The following is a 15,439-nucleotide window of genomic DNA, read 5'->3' as shown; positions in this document are numbered from 1 at the left end:
CCTAAAGATCCCCTCCAGACATGTTTAAAGAATTACATTCTTTAAATTATATCTACTCTCACTTATTAAAAAGAATCCTTATTCTGTGATTATAAAAATGTTCGTGTCTCCTACTTCACTATCTATCCTCAGACAGTATGTGCACCGGAGGCTTCACGTTTCCACATCACAGCTTGTTCAGGTTGCATACTGGATCATTATTGGCATCTAAAGTAGTGTCATCATGCATGCACGTGTCCGTCTGAAACTGAGATTGAAGGTGAGCGCCGATGAACTTTCCCTTTTCAGCAGGTGGACGTCAAAAAAAGCCTCCCAGTGTCAAACTCTACACATACATCATCCTGCACAGTGAAGGTCAAACATCTGAGTGACGAACAATAAGCAAAACACATTTTTGAGTGGAGTGAGACTTAAACAGCCTCAGTTCATGCATTGTGGATTTGCCAATATATAAATATTTCAGTCAGTTAGTTTGATGGACAGGCAAGCCCTCATTTAACCTGACATCATGAAATGTTACTTTTCCTCACATTGACATTTATTTAACACAAAACCTTGAAAGCAACTATGACTCAACATGCACTGGATTAAGATTTCTTGGTAAAAATGCATCAATTTTAACATAGAAATGACACTACAATAATAATATTTCTGAATGTCTTAAACATATTACTTGAGAATCAATACAGAAGATCCACCCTCATTTGTGCTGTCAGGTATGGTCACTGGCAGGCGATGTTCTTGGCACACAGGCAGAAACAAATTGAAACTTGGGAGCGAAACACAAAATCCTCTTCTAAGCAGCAGGGAGCAAGCGCTCCAAGGAGAGAAAGCTAAACTCACCAACAATGGCTGCACCTGCTGCAAATTTATTTCCCCCTCGTCCTCATCACCCCTGCCAGCCACCGAAAATAGGAAATTAAGGTCCGAGGAGTGTGTACTTCACTGACGTCACGTTACATGATTTCTACATGATGAAGTCCTCCTCCTTTTCAGGACTTCAAACAGTTACCTCCTGCTGTTCCGCCTTGGGGATTCAGGTGCAAAGATGCCCGGTGCACCTTTAAACAGCCGAGTTGTTTGCAAAAAACTTTTTCAGATTACCTGCATGTGTAATTGCAGCCGAGTGAATTCACTCGCAATGGCCTCCTTTCTGTTGCGTATTTGTCTTTTTTTATTTATTTGTTGCATATTGTTCTATATTTAAGGCTTTTGGCTTCATTTGGTGTACTATTAAGTGTTGTATTGTGGATTGTGATGTGTTGAAAATAAAAATACAAGAGGCTCAAACCAAGGGGAACAAACTGCCCGCTGCATTTAAAGTCAGGTCCAGGGAGAGGTGGTCCCTCTATTGCCCTTTACTGGTTGGCTGCAGAACACATTGAAATTCCACCCACTTTGATTTAAGTCAAGGACCAAAGCCCATCGAAGATGAATTTCTGCTATGGGACCTAAAAGTCAATCTCAATAGTGGAGTCAACAGTCTTTTGATATTTTTTTTCTTTTGTGAAGTAATAGTTTGAGATTTATTGGCTTTCATGTCAATAGTTAGATAATAAGATTAACCACACTCTCATAACTGTTTGTTAAATATGAAGCTACAACCAGTTGCTGGTTAGCTTAGCTTAGCATACAGCTTATAAACAGGGGGAAACAGCCAGCCTGACTTTGCACAAAGGTAACAAAATCAGCACCTTTAATTCAAACAATACAATGTAGATATAACATATTAATTATTGAGCTTTAGATGTGGTGGTAGGCAGATTTTTTTTACCTTTCAACGGAGTCAAGCTAACTGTTACCCGAGTCTGAATGCTAAGATAAGCTATGCCAACCAGATGATGCTGGTTGTAGCTTCATATTACCATAAAGACAAGAGAGTGATATCAATCTTCTCATCTAACTCTTGCCAAGAAAGCAAATTAGTTTTAGTCCAGCCATATTACATCCATCCAACAAAATTGCCCTGTACTTGACCCTGAATAATTATGTCATGGTTCCAATTTGGGCAATAAATGAATACTAAGCAGACTGTAAATACTTTAAGAGAGCAATGCTATGGTTTGTAAACTTGTAGGACAATCTTGCACAGACCACCATGATGGCACATCACTACAAGTACAGCACATCACTCTTTGTTTTGGTTGCAAATCAGCTGGTAAAGTGTAATCTCTGCATGAGGCTAGCAGCTCAAGGCTACATTAGCCGATACTAGTGTAACACATCCAAATTTCCAACTGAGCTGTCAGCAGTCAAGGTTCTCTTGCATCTATTTCAATCTTTTTTTGTTTTCAATTTTCCACAGATGTCTGACAGTGTTATAGGAGTGCATTGCTCAGTGGTTTTCTTTGTAAAGTGGCTTTGGATGGGGAAAGCCTGACAATCAAGGGTAAACTGTTCCACAGAATGGCCTTGGAAAAGGTTACCGAACCAGGCCAGGAGATCATACCAAAACAGGAAACACATTCTTTGATCATACAAGCTGAACTGAAAACAAGTTAATTTGTGGGGCAGATATTCAAAAGAAATAAGTGTAATGTGACTGTACATGTGGCTCTGGGCTTCTTCTGGGTCTGCTGTATGACCGTACAGTACAGTATATGGCAATAGAGCCATCTGATTCATTTTCTACTGTACTGCGCAAATGTTGCTTCAAGTATATAAATCTACCGTATAAAATCTCACTTCCTGGGTTCTAACATGCCAGTCCAAAGTCAACAGTCAGCACTCTGGGTGGTTCAACTCATCATGCATTAATAGTACAGCAGCAGCTGAAATACCAAACCCAAATTCTGAGCTCTGTGGATTTGTCAACTGCAGCCACCTTCTGTGATTTTGAGCTCTCTGTTTCTCTCAATAATGGCTTACATCCATATACGTTTGAAATGCGATTCTGTTTGTTGCACAAATGCGGTAGTAAATCCTTATAGTTCCAATACGTTCTCCTGACTGCCAAAGCTACTGTAGGCAGTTAAGTCTATAAACCTTCCTATATCAGCAATACAGACTTGAATCTTGGTGTAAAAGAGTGATGGAGGCATTAAAACTTCAAGTGCAATGAAGCGTTATACCTACCATATACATGGAGGGTGTAGTCGTCAAAGGCCTCTCCCACAGCGTTGGATGCCACACAGCGATAGGTGCCGTTATAGGACTTGTTGAGGTTCTCGATGTAGAGGTCAGACCCAGTGACCACAGCGTGAGGGGGCACATCCTCGTCTACCCTCAGCCAGTTGATCTGATGGGGACTGGAGAGCATAAATACCACACACATCACTCAGGCGCTGTCTATCCATGCTCAAAATCTGAAATGAAGGTCAAATCCGAGATTGTCTGAGGAGGGCCATCGGCAGGCCCTGTCTAATGATGTGTTTTATTCAGCATGCTAACAACTGGTAACATTTAAATGGTACAATGAAATGCAAAGGTTAAGGGGGTGCTTGGACTGCTAGAAAAGGGTTATGCAATGCAAAGTACATATATTTCAGGGTGTTTTGCGGTGCTGAAGTGTGTCCATCTGCTTGAATACTCACTGTGGTTTTCCCTTCGCGATACATGTCAAATCTAGATTGTCACCCTCCCTTGTTAACCCTTCAGGATATGTCACCACAATCTTCACTTCTGGTTTATCTGAAAAGACACGAATATTCCCAGTGTCATCAACGATGACAAAACTGCCTTTTTCAAAGCAAAAGTTTAATGATTATTGGACTCCAACATCGAGCGCTGAGAGAAACAGACTTGTAAATGAGAGCAAAACTGCTAGAAGTGAAAATAGAGCAGGATGAAAAGATTATCCTATGTGCTCAGTAGACATTCAGTCAGACTACAGTACCTTACAGCAAAATGATTTTTTTTTTTTCTTCTTATCAATGCTAGCCAAAGATTACCAAAATGTCAAGCGGTTCCAGTCAAGCTTTCTCTTTTTCCTTGAAAGGTCAGACAAAACTGTTGTCTACCGGAAAAAAATTAATATTCTACACAGACTACAAAAGGGTACCTTAACCTTTCTTTGACGTCTAACAGTGTAAGGCAGCCTGTATTACCTCTTCAATAAATGCACCATTTCAAGAACATCTAAACATCATTTGACACCAGAATAAAAGTTTTTTCCCCCTTGTGGTGACTGTATCTCTTGGGTCAAAGCACCAGTAGGCTAAGACTCCCTGCATCATAGATAACAGATAGGAAGTGATAAATGTACAGTACAGCTATGATCTGATGGGCAGAGGATACATTGAGAGTTTACTGGGGACACATGTCACCTGAGCATCTTAAAGAGTAACTCCACCTACGCTGCTTGTACATGTTGTACATCTACATCAGAGCTGGGTTGAGTCACAAGTACAACACTTGACCAGACTCAGCTCTGTTGCTGGATACCTTTTGACTCACAGATGATATTTTCCTGCTTTCAAAATCCAATTTGGAGTTACTCTTTAAAGGAGAATTACTTCAACTTGCCTTATTTTCTGTTAATGTGGTCACTCTGGTTCTATGGGTCATTCTAACTTCACACTTGCTGCTGCTATGGTAGTCAGTTGGGAAACGAGGGTGTAGATCCCTTTGCAGTTAACTGCAAGAGCCATTTCAGGCGGCTACTCTCCGTGTTTACCTTTGGTCGAACTCAGAGAAGAGCATTTGAAATGACTCATATCATAAATGTTGTTTTTTCCCCTGAATCTCTACAATGGAGGTACAAAGTTAGCCTGACCCATGAGTCACACAAGCCATATTTATAAAAAAAAAAAATGCTCGACTGTTCAAAAGTTTGGAATCAACTGCCACAAAAGCTTGATTCAGTTCAGTCAGATGGCTGAGAGGACTACTCTATTTTTCTGAATGGGCTTTCATGCTTTTACATTGTAGAAAGACCTCTTTACAAATAGATGCTATTTTGCATGAAGGGTTTGCAACAAAATAATGTTTTGTACATGGGGAACAAAACGCTGTGCAATGGCTCAACCAGACCGTCAAATGAAAGGGCAGAGCGACACAAAGATACTTGTGAGCAGCAGTTGAATAAGAATATAAGAGATCACCAGTCATTGGTGAAAGAAACTGGTAGCTTAGCTTCAACATCTGTAAAGATTTAAATGGGAACAGGTTCCTGTTTTAGTGTCAAGTGCACAATAATGACTACAACAAGCTGCAATTAAAACTTTAAAGGAGAAATGGAAGGTTAGTCTATGGTTAGCACGATTGGATCACAGAAATTTGCATTTAAGGGAAAAAAATGATTACAGTATTCTCCTCAGTCATGCAACACTGTGAGGACATCAACTAAATGGAAGTTTTATTCATTCAATTATTCTTTTCTTGGGGCCAAATCTAAATAATATATATGGTGGCTGAATTATATTGTCAGTGTTGGGATAATGCATCACAGAAGTAATGCATGACAGTAATATCTTACTTTTTGCAGTAACAAAGTAATGTGACACATTGATGCTGGATTTCGGTGATATTATTACAATTATTATTTTGCCTCAGCAGCTTTCAGTGTTGCATGTGCACGTGTGTATGTGTGTGTGTGTCTGTGCAGCACATGCTGCTCTGCCTGGGTTGCAACATTTAGATAAATATATTTATTTAGTGGCTTTTTGTTGTGCATCAACCTTGTGACCATGAATGCATTGTTGAAAAAAAAAAAAATGCTTGACGTGTAAATAGATGCTTCAGTTCAGGGTTATGCCTGAGAGACACAAGTAGGGAAAACGCATCTGTTGAAGCTTGTCAGCAAAATTCCTGTTAAAAACAATCACACGGTAAGGTAACATTGCTGACTAGTGATTGCGTCATTGTCCCAAACCATAATGTAACGTAATATACAGCGAAATATAATACCAGTTGTATTTCTGCAGTTGTTTTGATGAAAGCAAAGTATGGAATGCGTAACCACATAACACATAACCACATAGATCCCTGCTGGTGTATTAGTTTAATACCTAATATTTTCAACAATGCACTTATTGTACAATGTACAAAATATGTTGCGTGTAGTCTAATATTTCTGAATATTATTATTATTATTATTTTTACCTTCAAAAGCAGGGATTTTTATTGTTAATGGGTGGTACCTTTGAATCTATAATATGCATATGACGCCAACAACATGACATGCAGTTCAGGCCTCTACTTGATCGAGCAAAAGGAAATCTCTGGCACTGTCTATGGGGCCTTGGTCTAGTTCTAGGCTTCAAAAATTATGGCTTGAGGTCACTCACATAGCACTTCCAAGTGTCTTTGAGCCAGGAGGTCCTTCGCAGCTGGGTGGTCAATGATGCAGTCCACTGGCACTCCATCATCCTCTTTGGTGACAGAAAATCTTACCCGGCTGGTGACAGTAAACATCCTGTCATATGTCTCCTCAACTGTTGCCTCACCTAGAAAAACATCCCAAACATGAGTGGAGAAAAAAGTTAATAACTCAAGAACATATGTCAAATCCTGTAGCAGCACCAACCTGCAGTGACTGTAATGAGTCAGAGATATTAAGTGCACATCACCTGTCAAAGTGGAGCGCTTTCAAATGCCATTTACATTTAATTTATGATTTGGTGATATGGTGCCCGGACGGGACTGTAGAGGATTCAGACGGGCCCGGGGCCTTCAATTCTGACGAGAGCAGCGAGGAGTGGCTGGGTCATATAAGCCTGATAATGAATGCTTCTGCAGCTGGAGGGTTGAGCATTGTTGGGGCTAACCCTGCAGTAATCTGCTGCCCACAAGGCCCTAGGCTGTCAGAGGGGCATTCATTTAGAGAGCATTACAATGCCACAGGGGCATCGCATTAGCTGCAGTGCTGAGTGTGATGGTTTACTCGCACTTAATGAAGTGAAGAAATAATTACAGCCCACTCTGACCTGCAGCACACTTCCATTTCAGCCTTGTCACAGGGGAACTTGGCTGGGCTCAGGGAGGGCAAAACACTGTTGTTCCACAGTTGATGATCACCAATACACACATATGTGGCCTCTTGATGGATATTAACCCCGTGTAACACACACCCACCCACCCAAGACCTGCCTACATAAAATTTAAAGTACTGGGATTGGTAAGTGGTCAGTGCGTTTGAGGGCATTAAATCTGACCACTGTGGTGAGAGAGCAGGCCGTTTGGAAAGCGCACTCACCGTTAGCAAAGAGTAAGTAATAATGGTAACATAATGATAATAACAGCAAGGATTAAAAGAGTGAGAGTGTGATGAGAAAGCCTAGAAAATAAATAACTTTCATTTAGAAATTGTGATAATTTTGCTGTTTTGCTGCAGAATGAATCAGATGAGACACAGTACTGACCGGCAAACAAACAGTTCATTAATTAACACTTAAACATCTGCAAGCCCAATATGAGCAAAGACATTACAAGATGTAGAACATCAATGTACTATAGGCATGAAGAATGTATAATGTTATACATCTCTTTCCCCCTGTGACTTTTAACTACGATCTACATCGAAGTGATTTGACTTCACTCTAAAAAGCTCTGCAAGCATTAACGTGACGCACAGCAAATTAGTTAATCCCAGCCATCCTTAGTTAAAGTGCTACGATCAGCAGAAACACTCACAGAACAATCCCACCGTGTTCCTCGCCAAATAACAACAGGTTTTTCCCGTTAAGAGTTCCATTGTCCTCACGCAATCACAAAGACTAGGTCACATTTGTAAGGTCAGCGAGGGCGTTTCCAAAGAGTTGGGTGAAGTGGAGTATGAATTGGAGGGGTGTGATGATGAGTCATTATCCTCTCAGCTAGTCACAATAATTGTCTCATACTAATCACAGTGCTGCATCACTAAAAGGGCTCAGGAAAAGATGGCAGAGAGCAAACGTGGTTGGACGAAACGTTGAAATCATTATCACAATACTAATATAGATAGTTGCCGTACGTGGCCATAACATAAGATGGGTCACTTCCTATAAATATTTCGTGGTTTCTCAGAGTCAAAGTTTAAGGCTTAAATATTTAGTCTTGTTAAGGAGGATTACAGGAAGGCGCACACCCAACACCACACAAGCCATTTTTGAGCAGTCTACTGTTCACAGTTTCACAGTATCTTCCAGTCAAAGCTGCAGAGGAGCTGTGCAGAGTGAGGGCAGAGGAGGTTTGTACAGTGTGTGACTTTCAAAGCTTTGTGGAGTCGTGAAATGTTGTCCCTGCATAATGTACAGTTGCTTAAATTTACACAATGAAAGCGAAATTAAAATTTCATGTCGTGCATTAGATTTTATTCAGTTTCTGGTTACATGACTGCACACCCCTCCATGGCAATTTAAGTTTGCTGCTGCGGATGTTCAAAAAAACACGTCTCTACTCAATGTCAAAGAGGCAGTTTTCACCGGAACAGCTCCATCCCTTCATGAACTACCTTGTCTGCATGAAAGTCCCATGATGTTGTGCCTCTCATTCGACCTCTGCATTATGCAAAATACCACATGGACAAGCAAAACACATTTCAAGGTCATGAAAACAGCATTGCTTGCAGTCGTCTTTCATGAAAAAAAAAACAGAGTCCTTAATTTGACTTCTAGTATCAATTATTTTTGGTCATGATTCTTCTTACAAAGTAATTTGAATATGAAAAACAGTTGGCAAACTTGTGAAAGTTCTGAGTCATGTTTTGAAGATCAGTCTCATACAGACAGAGCCATTATCATTGTACAGACTAACCAACGCTTGTCAATTATCAGTGTCATCCAAACCCAGATGAGGAAAACAACTGTGGATCAGGTCGTGGAAGGACTCCAATTTGAATGCAGAGGCGATTTGAGTGTTGCAGCAGAGATGTCAAATCAAACGCTCTTGTGAGCATCAACCACTGATCAATCCCAGCGCAATCAAGCATAGCCTCTTCTCAGGGTGACATTTTCTTTCAGTCAGTTTCTAACCCGAGTCTTATGCCTGCCAACACGCTGAAAAGCAGCCACTCATCAGGCTCTTTGAACGTGGCTTAGACAGCGGTGATGTAGCACTGGTATAATCATTCGTAAAGCAGGCAACAATTATGATTATGCAGATGTTAAACTCGCTCCACACGCTACACCTGTATGTACCAGTATACATACAGTGTCATTAGACAAGTAAATTGTAATTAACGAGGCAGCCTTCATAGAGCGTTTAAACACTGTAATGAATGACTTTATTGAAAGTTAATAAGGCATCCTTTACAGATCAAGATACAAAGCATCAATAAGAACAACACTGGGCTTGCCAGGTTGTGGAAAATTGTGATGAATTAAAGAATTAGTGCATCATGCTGGAGGCGGATTTCCCCCAACCTGGCAACCTAAAAGTTTCTCTTATTATTGTCTCATGTTTAAAGCCTCCGTAAATGATTTATTAACTATTAAAATGAATTGCAGCTTATAAATCGTTTATGAAATGTTCCCTATTTGAAAAGTGGAACCAAGATTACTTTTAAAAATCAGACCTCACTGATTTATTTACATGTTACAAAAGCAGCTATTATAATACAATAACATGGTCTAAAGTAGTCGCTAATATGATGTTTCTGCAGCCTTCGACCATATCACACAAGCATTTCACTGAATGGGAGAGATGTCAGGAAGCTCTATTCACTGAAGAAGAGGAAAAAATGATCCCTCAAGGTCAAGAGTGAAATCATGCTCAAGCTCTTATAATATTCAAACATGTAAAAATACGAGTAAAAAGTGAATACAGTCTTAATTTCATCTTTTAAGAGAATCCCAAAATTATATTTTACTGAATATTGATTGTTCCCATAATTCATGATCTTTCCAAGCTGAATTTGAGACTTACACAAAAATTTGTGTAAAAAGCATGACATTTTAGGCTGCTTTCCAGCAAATAAAAACTTAATATCTCTAATTGAGTTTTTAAAAATACAAGGTCTTCTTACTTTTTCAAAATTCCGGTTAAATCTCCTGCATGCAGTCCCACATAATCGCATACAAATTTCAAAACACACAATCTAAATCCATCTGTCTGATCTCCTCCTGTACTTTAGCAGCAGTAGCAGGCGAGCATCGGGCTCCACTACATTTAAATAATATTGCAGCTGTCGTTTATGCTAACAAGCATTTTGCCACCTTGTGTGTTGAGTCTCTGTCAGGCCGGAGCCCGTCAGTCCCCGACCTGCCAGCATGATAAATGGCTGCAAAACCAATTCGGCCAGTTTGAAAATGTGTTTAAATTAGCCATCAGATTTCCTCCTTGCCATTACGACTGTCTTGAAGGCACACAGACGTAAGACAAACATGATCACAGAGATTTTGTAAAAGCCAGTGTGATGTGCCCCTTTTAATCTCAATACGTGCAGGAGCTAATGAATTGTTTAGTACGTCCATAATGAGTAGTGATTTGTGTTTCCTGGGGTACAGGAGGACACGACTCTCTGACTCTCTTTATGTATCCACTGCCACTATGGATTAGCCCCGCTCAGTATGTCAGTGGCATTTCGCTGATCCGACCATCCCGTTGTCTCTCCCTCCCCAACACAACACTCGACAACTCACGAACAGAAATTGACTTCGACTCCTGTAGGGAACACTGGCGGCACAGATGGCATTTAGCTTCAGATTCGCTCTTGTCTAAATATTTCATCTCTCAACAAGCCAAATGAATCCTCTCCATTCTAATACATATATAATTTGACAACAAGCCCAGAGATATCCACTCTGTGTAAATACGATATGACTAAAATGAATATCCCCCTTGCTGTACAATAAGTATGTAATGAATAATTGATGACCCCTAATCATAACTGAGAGGTAATAAGGATTTTTCCACCACACCAGATTATATACCCCTCTCTGCAGCAGCCTACAGCTGGCCGAAGGCACTGAGAAGATCAAATGCGCAGATATGAGTTCATAACCATGTTTACCGTGTATAGATGGTTTAAAGTAAATAGAAAACATTTGAGCCGGCCCGTCTTAAAAACACACAATTCCACCGGCACCAACTAAATTAAACATTTAAGCTATTTTAAACCTAAACAAGCATCTCCGACATGAAAGCTACAAGGCAGGCTGTTTTGTAAAAATGCATGTGAAACATAGCATGAGGCTGGTGTGCAGCTCCTGCAGATGTGAATGCGTAGTGTGATTACTGCATGCTGCTGTGAGCAAGCAGCCCAGGAGGACAGAGGAAGAAAGAATGTACTGCTCTGCTCAAGCTGCATGTGCTCGCCATGATTATCCTTCTTTCCCATACATGTTGGTAACGTACTTTAACGAGTACAGCGCACATTAATGTTTTAGAGCCGAACTACATTTTGTTACACACAGGAAGCGCCTCTAGACAATAGAACTTGTAGGGAAGTGGACAGGGCTCGAGCATGTGAAGCAAACTGGGGGAGGCTGTTATTCTACTGACCTGTCAGTTCTTCCTCCCCTTTCATCCATCTGATGGAGGCAGCTGGCTTGCTGCCCATGGCTGTGCAGGTGAGCTCCGTCTCGTTCCCCTCGCTGACCACATCCTCGCGGCTCTCAATGATTGGGCTGCCTGGTGGGACTGACCCACAGCAATGGCGATGGTCAGAAAGACACCAGCGTGGCAACATTTAGACACACACACTTAATAATAAGGGTACAGATAAATACACAGCCACACACTTCTTGTAAGTTTGAGAAGCATTTGTTTAGTTTACTTTTTTAGGAAAAGCCCGCATAGTGTGCTTATAACTGAGAAAATATCATCAATAAATAACCCACAGTTACTTCATGAATTCATTAATGTGGCACCGAAGCACGTGGGATCCAGTTACATAAAGCTTTTTCAGGACCACGTGTTTGATCAGCCTCTCTGAAAGCAGAACAGCACCTGTTCATACTCACTTTTTGCAAATAAGTAAAAAGTGAATAGTACAAGTGTATCATTTGCTAATTAGTATATGGCTTTTATCCAGTCTTTATTCAAGAGCGTGGTCTTTCAATTTGAGAGCATGACTCATTGATTTCGCGTTCAGATTTTGTAATGCTTTCCCTCAAAACGCTGCCCTCCCACTCAAATAGCCCCTGCTTGCGCTCAGATTTGCTCTGCTCCTGCTCAGACTGTACGCTTGCACTCAAATATATTGTCGCCTGCACAGCTTCGGCTCTTCTCCTCGCCCTCGGCTGCTTCTGTGTCCGCCACTGAAATGTCTGCTCTCAGGTTTCTCCGCTGCGCTCCGATTTTTTCTGCAATAATCCTGCCAGAATTCCCCAACCAATAGAATTCCAGGTACAGGGTTGATTCCTGCTTTGTTGTGGGCGTGTTCACTTTAAGACTTAGAGTGCCTCCTATAGGTGGTTACTCTGGTTCACCCACTCCCGCCCTCCAAGACTTAGCGTATGGTCACACATGAGTACAGCTTTGGTTCAACTTTAGTTACTCATGAGATGCCGCTGAAGCATCATTAATATCATAACTGCATTTCTTTGTTGAAAGAACAGCAGATAACAGCACCAAAGGCTTTTTTCAGCCACATCATGTGATTTATTGATCTGATTGGTTGAAGTTAGCCTGTGTTAGATGTTGATAGGCAGATGGTTCGTCCAATCATCTGCCAAGTACTTTTTGAAAATGCCTGCCCTTTTGCAAACAGTTTCCATGGATGACCTCTCAGATGGTTCTGTGCAACAAACCATCTGGTGAATCAGGTTCAAGTGGCGGACCAACAGACTGCTAATCACTTAAACTCAAAGCCACTTAATCATTTCTTATAGATAAGCAAAAGGAAATCATGATACATCCAGTAATTCATGCATCAAATCATCGTGAGTCATGCCTTAGTTATGCATTACTGAAGCATGTTTTGTGCCGTTATTCCCTGAAATTCTTTTCCAAACTTATATAAGTATAGTGATTACACCCTATGGTTACATGGGTATACACAAAATAGGATGGGTCCCTTGCCCCTTGCATTAGTCATCGCCCAAAACTTGCTGAACTCCAGTTACTTGAAAGCAAAAAGTCAGCGGGGTGTTTATTTCAAGGACTCTTCAATGCAACCCTTGGTTCAGAAATACTGCAGCTAGGTTTCAATTGTACAACTAGAGTAATTACTTTAAAGTGCTTTTAATTCCTTTCAATCCCCCAGGATGTCTGCATGTATAATAAAGCTTAACTAGAGTAATTTCACTCCAAAGCATCAAAGTGTGGCACAGCTGACTCTCAATAGGGAATCGTTCGGAGCAGCCAAGTCAACATTCACCGGGATTCACAGAGTCAACACAGCTGCCAAAACCAACGTGGTCTGAGCCATCAGTTTCAGCATCTGCTCCTTTTCGTTATGCTGTTGAGCTCCGCGAGACCCTAATTGGCTGACATTTTGTTTCAGTAAAGATAAAAGGATCAAAGATGACTATTATTCCGTATTCGCTATCTATAACAGAGCGAAATACAATGAAAGTGTGTGTGTGTGTGCATGTGTGAGGAGGGGTGTGACATGTGTGTGAGGTTCACACATGCACCCTCACACCTACCCAGGACAGTGATGTCTGCGTAGGCTTCCTGAGGAGGATCTGTGTAGAGCTGGCACACATAGCGTCCCTCATCGGAGAGTGACACATTGGACAGAGACACCCGCAGTTCGTTGTCAGAGAAATTCACCAGCTGGAACCGGCTGTCCTTCAGAGCTGTGGGGATACATGTGAGACAGAGACAGTGAGGATACAGAGTACAGGGACACAAACGTGAGACATGGAGGGGAGAGGGGAAAATGGGGAGCGGAGAGGGGTGAGAATGAGAGAGGGGATGGAGGAAGACAAAGGAGACGCGAGGAGAAAATGAGACAGAGACAGGAGGGGAGCAGAGGGGAGAGAGTGCTGCCCTTTTGCGGGCTTTCTCCTTAATTGAGTAAAAGAAAAGTGAGTTTCAAAATGATTCATACAAGTTGATTTATAAAGTAGCTTTACAGTCCACAGAGCACTCGCAAAGACAGGAAAGTGTGAAGAGTGCTCATGAGGACTCCTAACAAGCTAGGAACTCTTAAAATGGGCTGCTGCTGGTCATGGATGGATGCATCAAACTCACATATTCCAGAAAAATGAGAGGCATTCAAACATACATAATGAATTAAATCACAGCGCAGACGTAGAGAGCTCGGGATGTCTGAAACTCAAAAATCAAAAGTAGCCATGAATCTGTATACTAATGCAGGTATAGATTGACTTAATTTTCTTTTAATGTCATCAAACTAGGTTAGCAATCTCTCTGAGAGTTTTTACTCTGCTTTTCATTTGGGTCAGCCCTCATCCCTGAGCACTCTTTTACATAAACAGCTTTGGTTGATTTGATTGGGAGCCCTTTTGATGTTTTGACCTGCCTTCTTTATCAAGTCCTCTCTGCATCTGTCAAGCTAACGAACTCTATTCAGCCCCTGTTTAAAGCGCGGGGAGTTTGTTATTCCCTTCAGGCTCTACACTTAGCATCATGATCATTACCCAAGGTCTCGGGGCAGTGTCAACATGAAACCTCATCCCCCGATATAATTTGAGAGCTCTTTGCAAGTCTCTGCTCAAAGGGAAACAATGACACTGATGCACTTTGAGAGCCAAAGCACCTGCTAGGGAGGGAAACCCTTCACTTCTGAGACGCTGAATATAGTTTATGTGAGGCAGTTTCATAAGCGGCTGACTGCTTACATAAGAGCATGGCGGATGCACGGTACCTAGTATTTATTAGTCAATGTTTAGGCATATTTTCACCAAAATATGTCCATGTATTAGGGTGACAACCAAAGATATTTTAATTACAGATTAACCTGCTGATTATTTTCCCAGCTCATCGAATAAAATACCCTCTCACAGTTTCTCAGGGCCCCATTGACATATTCCAGCTTCCCAGTCCAAAACCCACAGATTTTCAGTTTACTCTGATAGAAAGCCAACAAAACCACAAAATATTTGCATTTGAGAAGTTGAAGCCAGTAAATCTTTGGCAGTTTTTGCTTAAAAAAACAGGAAGATGATTAATGGATTGAAACTGTCCTTGATTAATTTTCTCGAAGTCAAGTAGTCAATTAATCAAGTAATTGTTGTAGCTTGTGTTGTAGTAATGCTTCCTTGATGCTCCCATGGAAGAAATGTATATCACCATATTTTAATGAAACATTTTTTAAGCGTCTATAATCAATATTTTGATATTAACTATACAGTAGATACAGTCACATGACTATTCATACAGTCACTTTTATGGTCATTGTTTTGTTTTTTTGGGTGGTAACTTAACTGTTTTAGCTGACCACTCTCATTGTGTCATGGAGTTAGCGGCTATCTGGTGAACGCATCTTAAAGCCGTATTCACACATGCACTGCTACCCTGAACTGTTCCGGACAAGCTGTGCGTGTGAACACAAATGTTCGAATCAGTTGAACTGGACATTAGGCCACCCTGCCAATCCCTGAGTACAGAGTCTGTGTGATGTCTGATTGAACCCATGAGTGAACAGAGCAGGTTATTGTCTGGTCAT

At 41.1% G+C, this 15,439-nt stretch overlaps 1 protein-coding gene across 3 annotated transcripts in view; it reads right to left on the bottom strand.

The window, feature by feature from the left end:
- Positions 1–15,439, bottom strand: part of cadm1b (cell adhesion molecule 1b) — a 137,297-nt gene that overhangs the window by 17,891 nt on the left and 103,967 nt on the right. For all 3 annotated transcript variants that reach the window (XM_076734596.1, XM_076734597.1, XM_076734598.1), the window contains exons 4-8: positions 13,452–13,604; positions 11,362–11,499; positions 6,228–6,386; positions 3,534–3,630; positions 3,076–3,248 (exon numbers count right to left, since the gene is read on the bottom strand). In XM_076734596.1, coding sequence (XP_076590711.1) covers positions 3,076–3,248; positions 3,534–3,630; positions 6,228–6,386; positions 11,362–11,499; positions 13,452–13,604 — 720 coding nt within the window. The remainder of the gene's footprint in view (positions 1–3,075; positions 3,249–3,533; positions 3,631–6,227; positions 6,387–11,361; positions 11,500–13,451; positions 13,605–15,439) is intronic.

The sequence above is a fragment of the Chaetodon auriga genome, chromosome 7 (genome assembly GCF_051107435.1).
Source record: "Chaetodon auriga isolate fChaAug3 chromosome 7, fChaAug3.hap1, whole genome shotgun sequence".
In the NCBI taxonomy this organism is placed as follows: domain Eukaryota; kingdom Metazoa; phylum Chordata; class Actinopteri; order Chaetodontiformes; family Chaetodontidae; genus Chaetodon; species Chaetodon auriga.
This window is presented reverse-complemented; position numbering and strand designations above follow the sequence as displayed.